At 39.2% G+C, this 14,694-nt stretch overlaps 1 protein-coding gene across 1 annotated transcript; it reads right to left on the reverse strand.

Annotated features, from left to right (window-relative positions):
• Window positions 1-517: 517 nt before the first annotated feature.
• Window positions 518-13,584, reverse strand: LOC108243263 (neurexophilin-1). Its single transcript, XM_017428578.3, has 2 exons — window positions 13,254-13,584; window positions 518-4,958 (listed from the first exon to the last, which is right to left on the reverse strand). The coding sequence occupies exons 1-2, from the start codon at window positions 13,356-13,358 to the stop codon at window positions 4,167-4,169; spliced, it is 897 nt and encodes a 298-aa protein (XP_017284067.1). The 5' UTR covers window positions 13,359-13,584; the 3' UTR covers window positions 518-4,166.
• Between the last annotated feature and the right edge of the window lie 1,110 nt (window positions 13,585-14,694).

Raw genomic sequence — 14,694 nt, forward strand, 5'->3', positions numbered from 1 at the left:
GCATTTTTGCATTGGTCTTTGAATGGACTTCTGCAGCTGATTAGCTTTTGAAGCCATTTTAAATCAAGCTGACTGCCACAGCCAATTCACTTTACAAACCACCAAAATGTTGATAATTCTGTCATTTTTATAGATGGTGTGCTGAAATTTGGTGTGATTGTAGCTGAGAGACATTTAAAACACACACTTCAAATGCTTTGAAGTGTGTGTTTCTGTTAGCAAAACTTGGGCAATATATGTTCCTTATAAAAAACCTAGCCCTTTAATTTTATATATCTTCATCTGCTTTTGATATTGGTCAAAATTAGTTGGAAATATCAAGATTGGCTTCTGGAATCAGAACAGTTTGTATTCATGGCTTTAACCACTGTTTGTGCTTCAGATTTGATACGAGAACTTTGTCATCTCATGATCTCATGAAGGATGACTTGTTTTTGTCTCTAATAAAGGAATATAGCCCAAACTCCTCAAAATAGAAATATTTTCTTTAATCAATGTCATTCTACACTGACACATACGTAGACAAGTTTATTGGCTCTGAACCATGTAACTGTAATATGACTGATGAGCCTTTTCTGTTTATTAACATTAAAAGCTTAAAATCTGCTTAACACTTGAACAGAAACACATCAACTTTAAAACAACCCATGCAAGAGCTGGCAGTGTGGATGAAAAATATAAAAAATACCAGACTGCACGTTAAAATAAATAGGCTAACAAAATGCGTAAATGTTCCACAGAGCTGGGGGAATGGACACACATTTGAGTCATTGTTCAGTTTAAAGCATTAATGGGTGTGTTTTTAAGCTACAGGATGTTTAATTTGTCATAAATGTGGTTATTTCTGTTATGGCCTTGAAGCGTACACAGAATAATATGTTATTATAGATGTCTTTCAGCAGCTCTCACGCCTGACACTTTTCTTCCACACTGTTTACACTTGTGAGATTATGTGCATAATGAGGCTGAATTGTCTAAGCAAAGTGCTGCTTTAATTCTTTGGAGCTTAACAAACTGTCCCTGGCACTTTTGGGGAGGGGTGGGGAGATATCAAAGTCACTTTTATTGAGATGAAAGAACTGGCCCAAACAGCGATCTGAGACATTAGTCATTCCTTCTTCTCGCTGACAGAAACACGCTCTCAATTTACGAGTCAGGTGTTTCCAGTGATTTCTGCCAGCCTTGTTCCTCCACATCATAAATTTCTCTTTATGCTCACTCATCCCACAGGCAGACGAGTTTTTTAGCCCGCCTTGTCAGAAAATTCAGCCCGTGTTGGCATATTGGATGTCGTCCAAGCTGCTATTAACAATCCTGTGCATACGACGGCGAACACCGTGAAAGAGCACTGAATTTAAATAGACAGCAGTGATTGTGCCCCTAGGTGCACATTTGTTCAGTTTTTTTCTTCTTCTTCTTTTTAATACAGGTTTCCTATCGGCGCTTTAATTCATTCTCCATTCTGTGGTGTTGACTCTGCAGAGCTTCTACTTTCGCTGTGTTCATTTTCTCTAAATGCCTCACATGGAGCCACCAGCTCCCATTCTATGTAATGAAGCTTTAATAGCCAATTGCAACTTCCAATATCATTAGCAAAAGTGTTAGTCTGATGCGAAATCTGCCTTTTTTTGGATAAGCAGAGGTGCAAACGTTTGATAGGTGGGATATGTGATTAGCGCCTACTGTTTTAATGTATCTCCTGTCTCATTTAGTTCAGCGGAGCAGATTTCACCACTTCTCACATTTTAACAGTTTTGTTCTGTTTCTGCCTTTTATTAAAATAAACCCATGGAAACCACCCACTCTATAACGTGCAGCAACGGGTCACACTTTTACATTAAAGCTCAGTAAAAACGGTGAAATAAAGATAATTGGGAAATGTCATGTACTTACCAAAGTAAGAACCAAGTAATTATTTGGCAGAAACTGAGCACAGTAATGAAGAATACATTTAAAGATTTCAGGGCAAAACTATTCTGGAATTATGTAGAGATATTTTGGTAACAATATGGTAACCTAACGATAAAATGGTTATACTGGTGCTTAGAGGTATTTATTTATTACCCTTTGTATGAACTTGTTTTAATAGTAAAGGCCTAACTAGGGACAGGGGGCTCAAATTAGCTTTATATGCATAGCATCTGTTTTCTATTTCATATAAAATCATGTATTTTTGCATTTGTGCTTGCTTGCTAAACATAAATACATAAAATTGTACTAGAATGATTTGATCTCTTTGGTTCGGCATGCACGTGTGGTGAACACATGCAGCAATGTTTTATACTTGCACACATACAGAATATTGTGCGGGGCGCTACATTTGCCACGCAACTTTTAAAGGTTAACACGCAACAAAAAAAAGCATGCAGAGGTCGAGGACCCCCCGAGTATCATGGATGTCTAATGTTTGGGAACATGACGGTTTCTTAGTCGGCTGCAGTGACGGTGGAGAAAGAAAAAGGTGGATTGAATGAATGCTGACTAGAAACAGAGCTAGCTGACAGTTCAGACTGGGCCAAATTCATAACAAACATCACAGGAGTTCTTATAGCCGTAGACTCACCACCATGCTGTTTGTTGAAAACGCTGAAAGGGATAGAACCACATCACTAAGTTCCCTCTCGTCAGTGTTTTAGCCAGCAAATTATAGCAGCTTTTATTATAAGTAAATTAACGACTTATCCAAAGCTTCTATAAGTACCTAAATGTGTGCTATATACATTTGTTTTCCTTAATGTGACCTTACTTTAAAACATACCAAACCCTGACTTCAGAACCAAAGTGTCCCGTTACATCCGTGCTGGTGCAACATTTTGGTAGGAAGACTGGTTTTATGTTGACACAGATTTGCTGTAACATTCTTGAGGTCATGATTTTTTATTTTTTAGCCCTCGTGTCCCTTAGTGGTAATGTCAGGTACTGACTTTATTAATTATATAACATTATCTGATTTTTTTGTGTTTAATATTAATATAATATCAAATAATTCTTACCATTATATTACCAGATGGTGACATGAACCCCAAACACAACTACCCCAGAATGTGTTTTGCCATTACTATGCACTGAATAAATAATTTACCATTGATTATTTTTGCAGGACACTGTAGTTAATACACTTTTCACCACCGACTACTCGTCACGTCGCAGGAGCTGAATTTTATTACACGGAGCTTGCTGTAAGTCACAGGAATAAAAGCAACATTTAAATATCTAAAAATGAAATGCATCACTGAGAGAGGAGCAGATTTAGAGCACAGTTATGTTGGATTATTTTTAAAGCACTGCACAGAAAATGATCTTCTGTATCTCCTTCATCTTGCACGTCTTCTGCAACTTTTATTTATTTATTACATTTACTTGCTCATGTTTGATCTGTTGGGAGCTCTCCAGTGGGGTCATTCAGTGTGGCTTTAAAACTTCCAACACACAACACAGATTTAAAATAGAAGCAGTTTTTTTTTTCCTTTGTCCGCTGTCAAAGTTGGGATGATTTGATGAAGATTACTTTTGACAGCTGCAATAACATGACAATATAAATGGACGTTATTTAGCCGTTTACCACGTTTGGTTCATGCATGAACATGGATGCGAGTCCAAATACAATATCAGAGATGTATATTCACTCTAACAAACCAGACTGCAGAAAACAACACCACTCAAAATATGTTTGCTTTTTCCATTATGCCCTCTAATGCATACTGACAGATTCTTCTTATTTGCATTGACATTTACGCGTTTGCGAAGATTACCAGAGACTGATCGAAGAAGACACAAAGCATGATTGAGACGGAAACACGCCATCAACGAAAACGAGTAAATTAGCTGGAGAAAACATTAATAAAATTGTTTTCTGTTCTTTGTGTGAAATCCACAATATTTACATAAATACAATCAGCATATTTTCACAGTTGGCTTGAGAGTTTCCTTTTTGATGTAAGCAGCTATGCATATAATAAGGGTATTGCAAGCCTATAAATGCTTCCCTAAATGCTCTCATAATGACCTCAGGCATCGGAGCAATGTTGGTCTTGTGACGAGGATATGTTAGTTGTAATAATGCCTGTCAACATCTCAAGTTGGACTCAATTTTCATTTGAATATTCTGACACTGCTCAGGGCCCGACAGCCCGCATCGTTGTCTTACTTCCTGTATGGTTACGCGATCACCCGGTGGGGAGGTAGGGGGTGTCGCTGTGGTAGTTGTAGTCAGGGCAGACTTTCTGCACCAGCTTGTAGTCGGTGCTGTAAAAGGTGATGAAGATGCAGATGACTTTGAAGGGCTTGGAGCACAGCCAGGACACGTGGCTCTGGGTCTGCTCCTGGGGGCAGCTCTGCGAGGGGTCGTGGGCACACAGCGAGTTCCTGGTGCCCTTCTCCACCTTTTCGTACTCCACCCTGCAGTTGAACAGCTTGGTTTCCTTGGTCTCTAGAGCCGTCTGCTGCTGCTGGTGGTGCTGGTGGAAATGCTGGTGCTGCTGGTGGACGTGGAACTCCACAGCCTTTGTCGGAGGGACGAGCCCCACAGAGACGTTGCCCTGACCGGTTGAGTTGTGCCGGAAGTAGACACTGAAGGTGCCGTTGCCATGATCCACAATTTTGCCGGTGATGAGAAGGTTTAGTTTCACCGTTTTGATGTTGGAATGGAAATCGCCCCAACCGAACATCTTCTTGAACTTCCCAGTCTTGACGATGGGCCTCCTTTTTGTCCTGGATCGAGGGTCGTGGGGGGCTGAGGTGTTGTAAAGCCAGTTCCACTGCTCCTGTTTGGAGTACGAGTCTGCCTCGTCGTAGCTGAGATCCACAGAGCTGAAGTTCTCCTTGGGGTAGAGGCTCTGGGATAACAGACGGCTGATGGAGACAGCTTTGCTGCTTTCAGTCCAGTAGGTCTTCACTTTGGATTTTGAGCTTTGTCTGAAGTCTGAACCTCCTGAATGCACTGAATCAGCGCTGGTCGCCTGGAAATACAAACAACACGAGTGTTAGTTAATATCCTTTACGGAAGAGCACATGTGTCCAATGAATCTCTTTGGGGAATTAACTAAAGTATTGTAAAACAGCAAGAATCATCACATTTCTTTTCTTAGAGTTCTTGTAAGAAAATTTATGAAAAATGGTCGTCCTCCATTCCCCTCTAACAATCAGTAGCCGAGAAAGGACAAACATGGACTCCACACTTGAATATTTATATATATATATATATATATATATATATATATATATATCTTAGCTACCATAGTTTGAAGGTAGCCATAGATTCTTGTTACATCATCACATCTCATACTATTTACCTTTTAAAGTATATAAAAAGATAGACATTTTAATCAAACTAAGCAATTTAGGAATTCTCTTTTTAGGGTCTTATTATTACAAACACTATTTAAAAAAAGAAATTACACTGTCACCTTTAGTGACAAATTTCATTAACAATTTAATTTCTGTTTGTCAAATATGACAGAAAAAACAATTATGTTAAAAATTAATTATTTTCATTTTAAAAAATGGCCCTAAAATCCTTCCACGTTCCCCACGTTATTCTTTTTCACAGAAGTGGCTTTAATTTAACTTGTGATGTTTTGCGTCTCCAATGCAAAGCTCATTTTATGCCTTAACAGATGCATTTCAACAATAACTTAAGTTTCTAAAAACAATTAAAATATGGTAAGACCTTATTTTAGGGAGCTCACTGATTTAAATCTGTCATATTTGTGTGTAAGTTATATGTAATTAAACAGATTCATGTCCACCTAAATCACATAAAAATGTAGGAATAACTTCATATTTTTTCATGTTTTTTTAGTTTGATTTAATACAGCTTGAATTGAGATGGTTTAACAGTTTCATTTTATGTTATATAATTTTTAATTGCTTTATTTTGTTAGTTTTTATAGTCTCTTGTTTTGTATTATCTGTTTTTTTACTGTTTATTGTTCCGTGTTTAGCACTTTGGCCAACGGCAGTTGTTTCTAAATGTGCTATATAAATAGATTTCATGTTTGAAAATCAGGCAAGCTTTGTGAGAGAGAAATTGTGAATTCTAATAAATTATTTAAAGCAGATTATTTATTGAAATACTTTGTTTTGAAAACGAACAACTTTAGGTTTAGGCATGCCTAATAAAAAAAAAAAAAGTCACAGAAATGATGCTACTTATCATGGTCACACAGTAGAACAGTAAAGGCAAAGTTATGGCATTTTTTTAACAATAAATTACCTTTTAGGAATAAAAATATCTTTTTAAAAATAAAATAAAAACAATAGTACCTATGGAACTATTCACACAAAAACAAACTACATGGTGTTTACACCGATCTTCTATGGATCTATGTAAATTTCAGTCTCTGCAGATTGCATCTGAATATATTAAATACCACCTTATTTAGCACGATAAAAGCATAACAATAAAAAGAGATTGTTTATTCGTACACCAATATTACTGGTTAGTTTTTTTGCAGAATGTTGGTTCGTTTAATTAGTTTATTTTTTCCAGTCAGGATCAGCTCAAAACTTTAGTTCAAGTTTTTATTGAATATTCTGCAGTTTTTAATCAACATAAATTTGCTGGTGGACCTGTTAATACCATAGGTTGTAAATATTTTTACATACTAAACTCCTAGTTGACCTCCTTTATAAAGTAAACTAACAAACAAGAAAACACAAACAGCAATCAGGTCTGCTCAAGCCTGTAACAAGTCATTAAATGCTATAATTGTGTCTCCCAATGTGTGAAATGTCTTAATCAAGATTAAAGGGACATTTCTGCCGAACGCAGAGATGAATGACGAGCGTCTCTGCTGAAGACGTGATCCAACAGCAGACTATTACCTGCCGAATGTGCCCTGAATGGATGATTGATGATTCATTCTGTCTCTCCTCTAACATTCACACAGATGAAGGAGCGAAGATTTCCAGCGACACACACACACACACACACACTGAGGCCCATGACAGATATGTTCAAACCGCTGCCGAGCTATGTGACAGTAGATGTATCTGGTTGAGGCGTTTACATTTTGTACTTTTCACCCCGCGATCGATGCGCCGCACATAAGGTCTTCTCTCTTTCAGAAAGTTCACTGGATGACATTGTAGCACTGTAGGTCAGGCCGTGTGCCGCTCTCTCCCACAGCGAACTGTTGCAGGAGTTGTGATCCTCTTCTGAAGCGTGGATTCATTTCATGCACTTGGCTTCAGAGAGCAGCGGTTTGAAAAGATGGCCTCCAGTTGTTTTGAAGAGGCCTCGATGACGAATGTCCCGATGAGAACAAACAGTGATCTCTGGCACTGTGATCTCTGGACCTGAACGTTCTTTAAATGATACACACAGGGTAAAATCAAAAGATTTCACATCCAGGGAAAGATTGGACATAGCCAAACATTTTGCAGACTTTTTTTAAGGGTAAAACGAAAGCTGCAAAGTCCTCGGAGCAAGATGTTTGCAGTGACAAGATGAAAAGAAGTAGTAATTTCAGTCGTTTCCCCCTGCAGTGGGACAGTTAAACTCTATTAATGAATACCTCTTTTTGTCTGATAGTATCTTATGGACTGTCAGCCACTGGGCTGGTGTCTTTATTACCAGGTATACAAATATTTCAGAGTTTATATTACTCAGATTGCTGTCTTAAATAGTTGAAATTCTTAGATATTTTCTGCCAGAACATACAGTAAACATGTAAGATCAAAGTATGTTTTAAGATGAAACTAAATGCATGTAATGTTTAATTTATCTTAGACCACTTCCAGCAATCAGAAGTGAATAAAATGTCTCCAAATGCCCTTTGTCTGGCAGTCCGAACTGTGAAGCTCATCCATTTCTCCTGACTATCTCTATTCTGAGTTGTTGAAAGGCTGTAGTCTCTAATCACCAAATGAAATATCGTTTTGGTAGCGCAGTAATTACTGACACTTCTCTGTAGCTGGGTTTCAGTCTCAGTGGAGACCCGAAACCAGATCAGGGGGATATTAGGGAACAGCTTTGAGCTGGTTTAAACGCCTGTCAGACTAATCAGCCAAAGTGTGAGTTGTGTTTTGGAGGACACAGCATTTTACAGTTCAGATGTGGGAAATTGTTTGTAAACCAAACAAATCCTGGAAGTTTTTTATTTCCTTTTCATTTTAATGAAACAGGAATTTCACTCCATTCACTTTCTTTCTCCTTTAAATGCCAGAATAGTCTTCTGCTTCATGATCTGAGTAACTTTTAAAATCAAAGATGTCACTAGAATTTTTATTTTTATTTTTTTGGGACGGATTTCATCTTTATTTACTTCTTTCTAAGATGATCAAATTTCACAGAGTGTGTGCCCAGTCATCCTCAGTCCTAATTCTCAGCCCTGTTCTGTTGTCGCCAGCGTTATGTTTGGTCCCTAAACTGTGACATGCAATTAGCTTTCATCTAAAGCACCTGACAGTCTCTGGATTAGAGCACTCGGAGGCACATCAGCAGAGACCCCCACTTCACGGATTAGAGCCCAACCTGTAATCCAGCCCGGGGAGATTAGGCAGATCAGAGGCAGTCCTGACTAAAGCAACGTTTACATCCGGAACACACCGACTGACTGCACCAACACTCGGAGGGCCAAGATTTACTTCTGCTCGGCTGGGAAAAAACACTTGAACGAGGCACAAAGGGGGAGTGTGTGTCGGAGGCGTGGATGTGCCTGAAAGAGATACCGCAGAGAGAAAACCAAGAAGCTGGGGGGGAGGCAACAACAAACCGGGCGGCATAAAGGTCAACAGTCACACTTTGATAACGCTGGGCTTAACACATATTGGTTTGTCAATATTGTGCTTTAATGCTTTAATGCTTTATCAGACAAGGATAAACAATATACCCCGTCGTTAAAGGTGGAATTAGCTTTGCGCTCAATTGCCTTTATTATTAGCTTTAGTTGCACTGCTTTAAAGCTCTCCTGGACTTTTAAAATGACCTGTGCATTAAATTTTAACATCTTTGGTAAATAAAACTTGTGTTCAGAAACTATCCAAAGCTTTTATTTAAATCTTAAGAAGTAGATTTTGCTTTGTCCTGTAAATCTTGTGGTATAATCTTTCAAAGAGGTCGTCAAACTTCTGCTGTGAATGACGGTACCTTTTAGTATCAGGCAAATAAACCTTATGTGCCTTACATAAACATTTTTTTTAAATTAGAGACTCTTTAAACAAATGTACACAGTGCATATAGTCCTTAATTTGATCCAAAAGAGTTCATCAGATGAAGGTAAAGACTGTAGAAGAACAATCACTGTAAAACGGCATAAAAATCTGCACCTTTTTGGACAAACTAGAGCTACAAAAAGAAGAAAAAAAAAATCTACACAACTGTAAGGAAATAAATTCAGCACCTTAAGTTTCACAAAACTGTCATTAGTATTTTCTGGACTAATCAAGAAGATAGCCGTCACTCAGGTGTTTGTGATCCGATTGATCAAAAGTCTATTTACATCTTGAAAGGAGAGCTGGCTGATGTAGGTTTAGACACATCGGTATCAAAGTAATTGGATGAGAATATCTAGAACATCGAATGCAATACAATGCCCCCCCTAAAAATGTTTGAACAGTTAAAAAAACCAGCACAGGAACAGACAACAAAGAACTGAATAACAAGAACATCGTGTTCCCATAAACTATCCAGAAAATAAAGTTTTTATAGAAACCTGACCGCGAAAAGTATTTTGACGCTTCATGATCTATTTTTTTTTTTGTTGCTACCCTTAGCTTCTATTTATTTTAGCCCAATCTGAGTGCTTTTTTAAAAAAATACAGAATAATTCAGGCGTGATTCTGTATTTTTCTTTGTGTCAGCATCCCAGTAAAACACCAGAACCAACACCGAGGTGATCCCAGTAACAAGTGTCATCGAATTTATCTTATTTAGTTTTAGTTTAGGTAAAGAAAAACACATCAGAGAGCCAGACGTTCACACCACTAGCACGACTTCGTTACAGAGAACATACATTTGTAGAAACACATAGTTTATACAACTTCCTTCTGCTGGGGAGGCTCACTAAATGTGTTAACTTACTTATGATTTTCTTCATGAGCTGATAAGAAAAATACAGAATATCTTCAGCTGGAACATGTTAATCTATTTAAATCTTTTGGTTCAGTTGGCTGCGTTTTAAGACAAATTGTAAAAAAAAAAAACAGGAAAGATCCCAAATTCTAAAACTATATTCTCATCCATCCATTTTCTTTACCTGCTTGTTCCTGTTCAGGGACAGACAACTATTTACACCTACAGTAACAATTCAGTTCAGCCATCCTAACATGGATGTAGTTTCGGACTGTGGGAGGAAACCGGAGAACCCGGAGAAACCCCATGTAAACTGCATGCATAAAGGCCCCAACAGTACTAACCAACTATTCCACTGTGCAGCCCAAAAACTGTAACTTAAATATTTGAAATTTCAAAACAAAAGTAGTTTTTGTATTACTATTAAAATTATTATTGCAAAAAATAGTGGACACTTTAAAGGTGAACTTAATCAAATTTGATTTTTAATGCTGCTCCTGTATTTTCTGTCATTTGTGCCAAATTATTTCTCCTTCAATAACGCAGTTGGTGTAGTTTACTATTATATAGGTTTTAAAAAACACAAAAACATGAACATTAAGTTTTAATAAACTTGTGAAAGTGCAGAGTTTTCTAAACTGAGGTGTCTATTAAACCGTCTGGTTTAAAAATATTCAAACACCTCACCCAGTCATTTTCGTGGCTTTTATTCGTTGTATTTGGCAACTTCTCTACCTGCAGGTGGTTATGCCCCCCTCCTCAAAACCCCATTTACCTGCCTGCTAATATTATTTCTATAGATTCAGCTTATGAGGCAGAATTCTTCAACAAGATAACAGCAAACAGCATCACCATGCAGAAGTCCTTTAGGAAACGACTCTCAGATTGCCAGATGCAGCGTACAGGCGGGCTTGTTGGACAAACCTAAATGCTATCTGCTCTTGGCGGGGCTGTGATAAGGCGCAGGCGTCCGCTCTTTGAAACAGGAAGATAAACAACCCCCGGCTTCCCTCGGGAGCTCGGAGGATATTCTATGGGCCGGACCCCCGAACAGCCAACAAATTCCACCTTTAATAGAACCGCTGGAGGAGCCAGATGACACTGCGGTGGGCTCCTACACAAAACCTTGTGTGGAAGAATGAAAGTGTGTGTCACTTTTCATTTTCCTGAATGTTGGGGCTGCTGTGTGGGGGAAGATTTGTGGCTGCGACAGGTTAGGTTTAACAGAATGGAGAGCGACTGGGCTGATAGAGGAGTTGGGGGGCCACTTTTCAGCCCTGATTGGATGCTGTGTGCCGAGTTTGGCTGAAACATTCAGAACGTTAACAGATTTGCTGTCTGTACTCTTAAAGAAACGGAAAAATAAAAGTACAAATTACCTGATTTTAATTTCAGATATTAAAAGTGGTGTCTGGTGAGGCTTAAAAGGTGATTTGGTTTGAGTTTGGTTGTTTGGATAAAACACTTTTTTCCTTCAACTCACAGCCAACACTTATTTAATTCTGACTTTCAGATGTTTTTAATCACACATTAGGACTCCCACAAGTCAGAAATTATAAAATATCATCTCGATTTATGTTCCAAGATGGTCTCAAGTATGTTCCTTTTTTTCCAACTGGGCTCTTGAGATATGATCATCATCGAACTCATTTGCATTGAATTTCACTTGCCAGGCAAGGTCTCCTGTCATCAAGATTATAGATCAGATGGGGGCATTTGACGCCCGCCGAGAGTTTAGGTCTGAATTCTCCAAGTGATATCAAAGTGTTACCTGAGGGGGGGTCAGAGATGATGACAAATCACAAAGTGTGTCAAGACATCACAGGCAACTGTGGATGAAACTGAGTCATATCACTGCCGCGGTGCTTTAAGAGGCCAGGGCACGATTACCACCATGACTTCTGAGGAGGATAAATACTCTGCCAGGACAGACTGCAGGATATTAGAGGGGGTGCAGTTTAAAGAAGAAGGAGGATGAGGGGAGAAAAAAAAAACCCAGCCACCAGTTTTCCAACTTACCCAGAGGAAAAATGCATAATCATATTATTTCACACACGACTTGGTTCAAAGGCGGCCAAAATAAGTTTGTGAGGTTCCCATGGGTCTGTCAATCTGTTGAAGGAGCTGCAGGCTAAAGCTTAGGATGCACCAAGTACGAAACAATTATGATCATCCCATTAAAGCATAGCGAAGCAATTTGGCAACCCAGTCTAGGGAAAAAAATACTCCTGTCAAGGGATGCTGTGAGATCAACTTCCATGATGCTATTGTATGGGACATATAACCCTCCTAATGATTAATGTTTGTCTTTGGTGTGTTGTGACAAAGGGGAGAGCACATGATAGTGGATGTTGTTGTTCTTGGAATCGAAGAATTGTTTTCCTTTAAAGCAAGAAGGGCTCCATAAAGTATAAAAAAAAAGGAAGTAAGCGGGAGTGAAATGATTAGTGCGCTTAGTCAGCTGTGAAATTGAGTTTATGGTTTTCAAGACGGTGAATTCAATTCGATAATGGGTATTAAGTTGTAGAGAATAATTAATAGTAATTGACTTCTTTCCATCACTATGCAAATTAAACACAGATAACACCACAGGAGCTTTTTAAGGCCAGTCAAGTTTGTGCGGATTAAGTTTAGGGATTTTTTTTTCCTATCAGAGAGGGGAGTGGCTCCTGCTCTGCTTTGATTGCTTTGTTGACAGATTTATCAGCGGGTGAGGGGTTACTGTCTCTTCGGGGATTAAAGGAATTGGGTTGTCACAAACTGTCAAGGCATTGAGCTTGCAAGCATTCTGGTGTATTTGTCATAATGGGCTCAGGCTGTTCTCCTCTGTGCTGTCAGATGTACTTTTGCTGAAGCACATCTGTAAATAGGAGAGATGAAAAGGAAGCACTGGATGGACGCTGCTGAGGACAGCGGGTTGGTATTTCTCAAAATGCACATTAGGGATTTGGAAATCTTGGATTTAAACACAGTTTTAAATTCAGAGATAATGATAAATATCTGGATTACTGCTGGAGTTAAAAATGACTTTCACTCCACTATATTACAGCTAAAATGTGTTGGAAACGTACATAACATAAAATCTTACCACTAAATTAAATAAACAGATTATTGGTCTGTGTTAACGTTTCTCTGTATTTTTGCTGCTAAAAAAGGAGTGCAGAAATAATTCACAGGTATCTTGAGATATAAAATGCAAATACAAAAAAAGGTCATATCAAAATGACATTTAACTCACTAGAGAGATGAGTGACAGCAGCGCAGCGGCAGCCCACAGACGTGTGGTCTTCATGCCTCTTTGTGGAGCGTCTCCCCTCATGTCAACTGTCGCTGATCTTCTCATTTCAGCCAAAGAATAAAAAAATAAAATAAAATTAGGAGTCTTCTCCTCACTAACTGAGCCTTTATCAGCTGCCGAACTTGAGGAGAAGCAGTGAGTGAGGGAGGCGGTCCGGAGGCGAGATGAATCTTCTCAGGCTCATCCAGGAAGGGTCAGGTGTCTGAAGGTAGAACTGGGCTGTTGTCTGAAGCCGTGGAGAGAATGGAGACGTTTGCACATCTGTTTGTCAGTGTGGAGAGATGTTTTATAACGGGAGGGAGAGAGTCGGGGAGGACAGAGGGAGAAAAGGGGGAGGAGGAGCAGCCAGGGTGGTTCACATTATTGATTTCTGAGAAGCAACTTTACTTTTAACATCATCGAGTGCTGACATCTAGTGGCATTGGTTTGCAATTCCTTCTTTTTGCTTGCTAAGTAAACGTCAGCAAATCCAGTGAGATTGAGAAAGAAATCAACTCTTCCTTATGTCTGTTTGCTCACCGTGACTCTGTCTAATTAAAAATACTGCTGTAAAATAAATGTAGCTCTAAAGCACAATCTGCTGATAACCACCAATATCTGCCATGAAAGGGGGTGATCATGTAATCACGTTAGCAAAATACACTATATTGCTCGTCTGTCTTCATACTCATATGAACCTGAGTTCATCCATTCGTAATCCATCGGGTTTAATCAGATCTTGGCCAACCGTTTGCAGCTGTAACAGCTTCAACTCTTCTGGGAAGGTTTTCCTCGGGTTTAGGAGTGTTAATGGGAATTTTAGACCATTCTTCCAGAAGCTCATCTGTGAGGTCAGACCCTGATGTTGGACAGAAGGCCTGGCTCTCAGTCTCAGCTCTAATTCATCCCAAAGGTGTTCTGTTGGGTTGAGGTCAGGACTTTGTGCAGGCCGGTCAGGTTCTTCCACACCAAACTCGCTCATCCATGTCTTTACGGGCTTTCCTTTGTGCACTGGTGCTCAGCCATGTTGGAACAGGAAGGAGCCATCCACAAAGTTGGGAGCCTGAAATTGTCCACAAAGTCTTGGTATGCTGAAGCATAACGAGTTGACGCTTTGCTCTTGGTGATGGAAGGCTTGAATTCAGCTGCTCGGCCATGGAAACCTATTCCATGAAGCTCTCTCCTCTCTGTTTTTGAGCTGATCTGAAGGCCACATGAAGTTTGGAGGTCTGTAGCTGTTGACTCTGCAGAACGTTGGTGACCCCTAAGCTCCTCAGCATCCTCTGAGCCCACTCTATGGTTTTATGTGTTCGACCACTTTGTGGCCGAGTTGCTGACTGTAGAATATTTAGTAGAGAAGAGATTTCATGACTGGACTGTGACGGCACCACGCTGGAATTCA

Source organism: Kryptolebias marmoratus, linkage group LG16, assembly GCF_001649575.2.
Source record: "Kryptolebias marmoratus isolate JLee-2015 linkage group LG16, ASM164957v2, whole genome shotgun sequence".
Taxonomy (NCBI): Eukaryota; Metazoa; Chordata; class Actinopteri; order Cyprinodontiformes; family Rivulidae; genus Kryptolebias; species Kryptolebias marmoratus.

Bases quoted from the DNA above. Each gene is read 5' to 3' on its own strand.
- LOC108243263 (XM_017428578.3), bottom strand. From the start codon at position 13,358: ATGAGAAGATCAGCGACAGTTGACATGAGGGGAGACGCTCCACAAAGA. The intron at 4,959-13,253 runs GTGAGTTAAATG...TTGTATTTCCAG, and splicing joins TGCTGTCACTCATCTCTCTA to GCGACCAGCGCTGATTCAGT.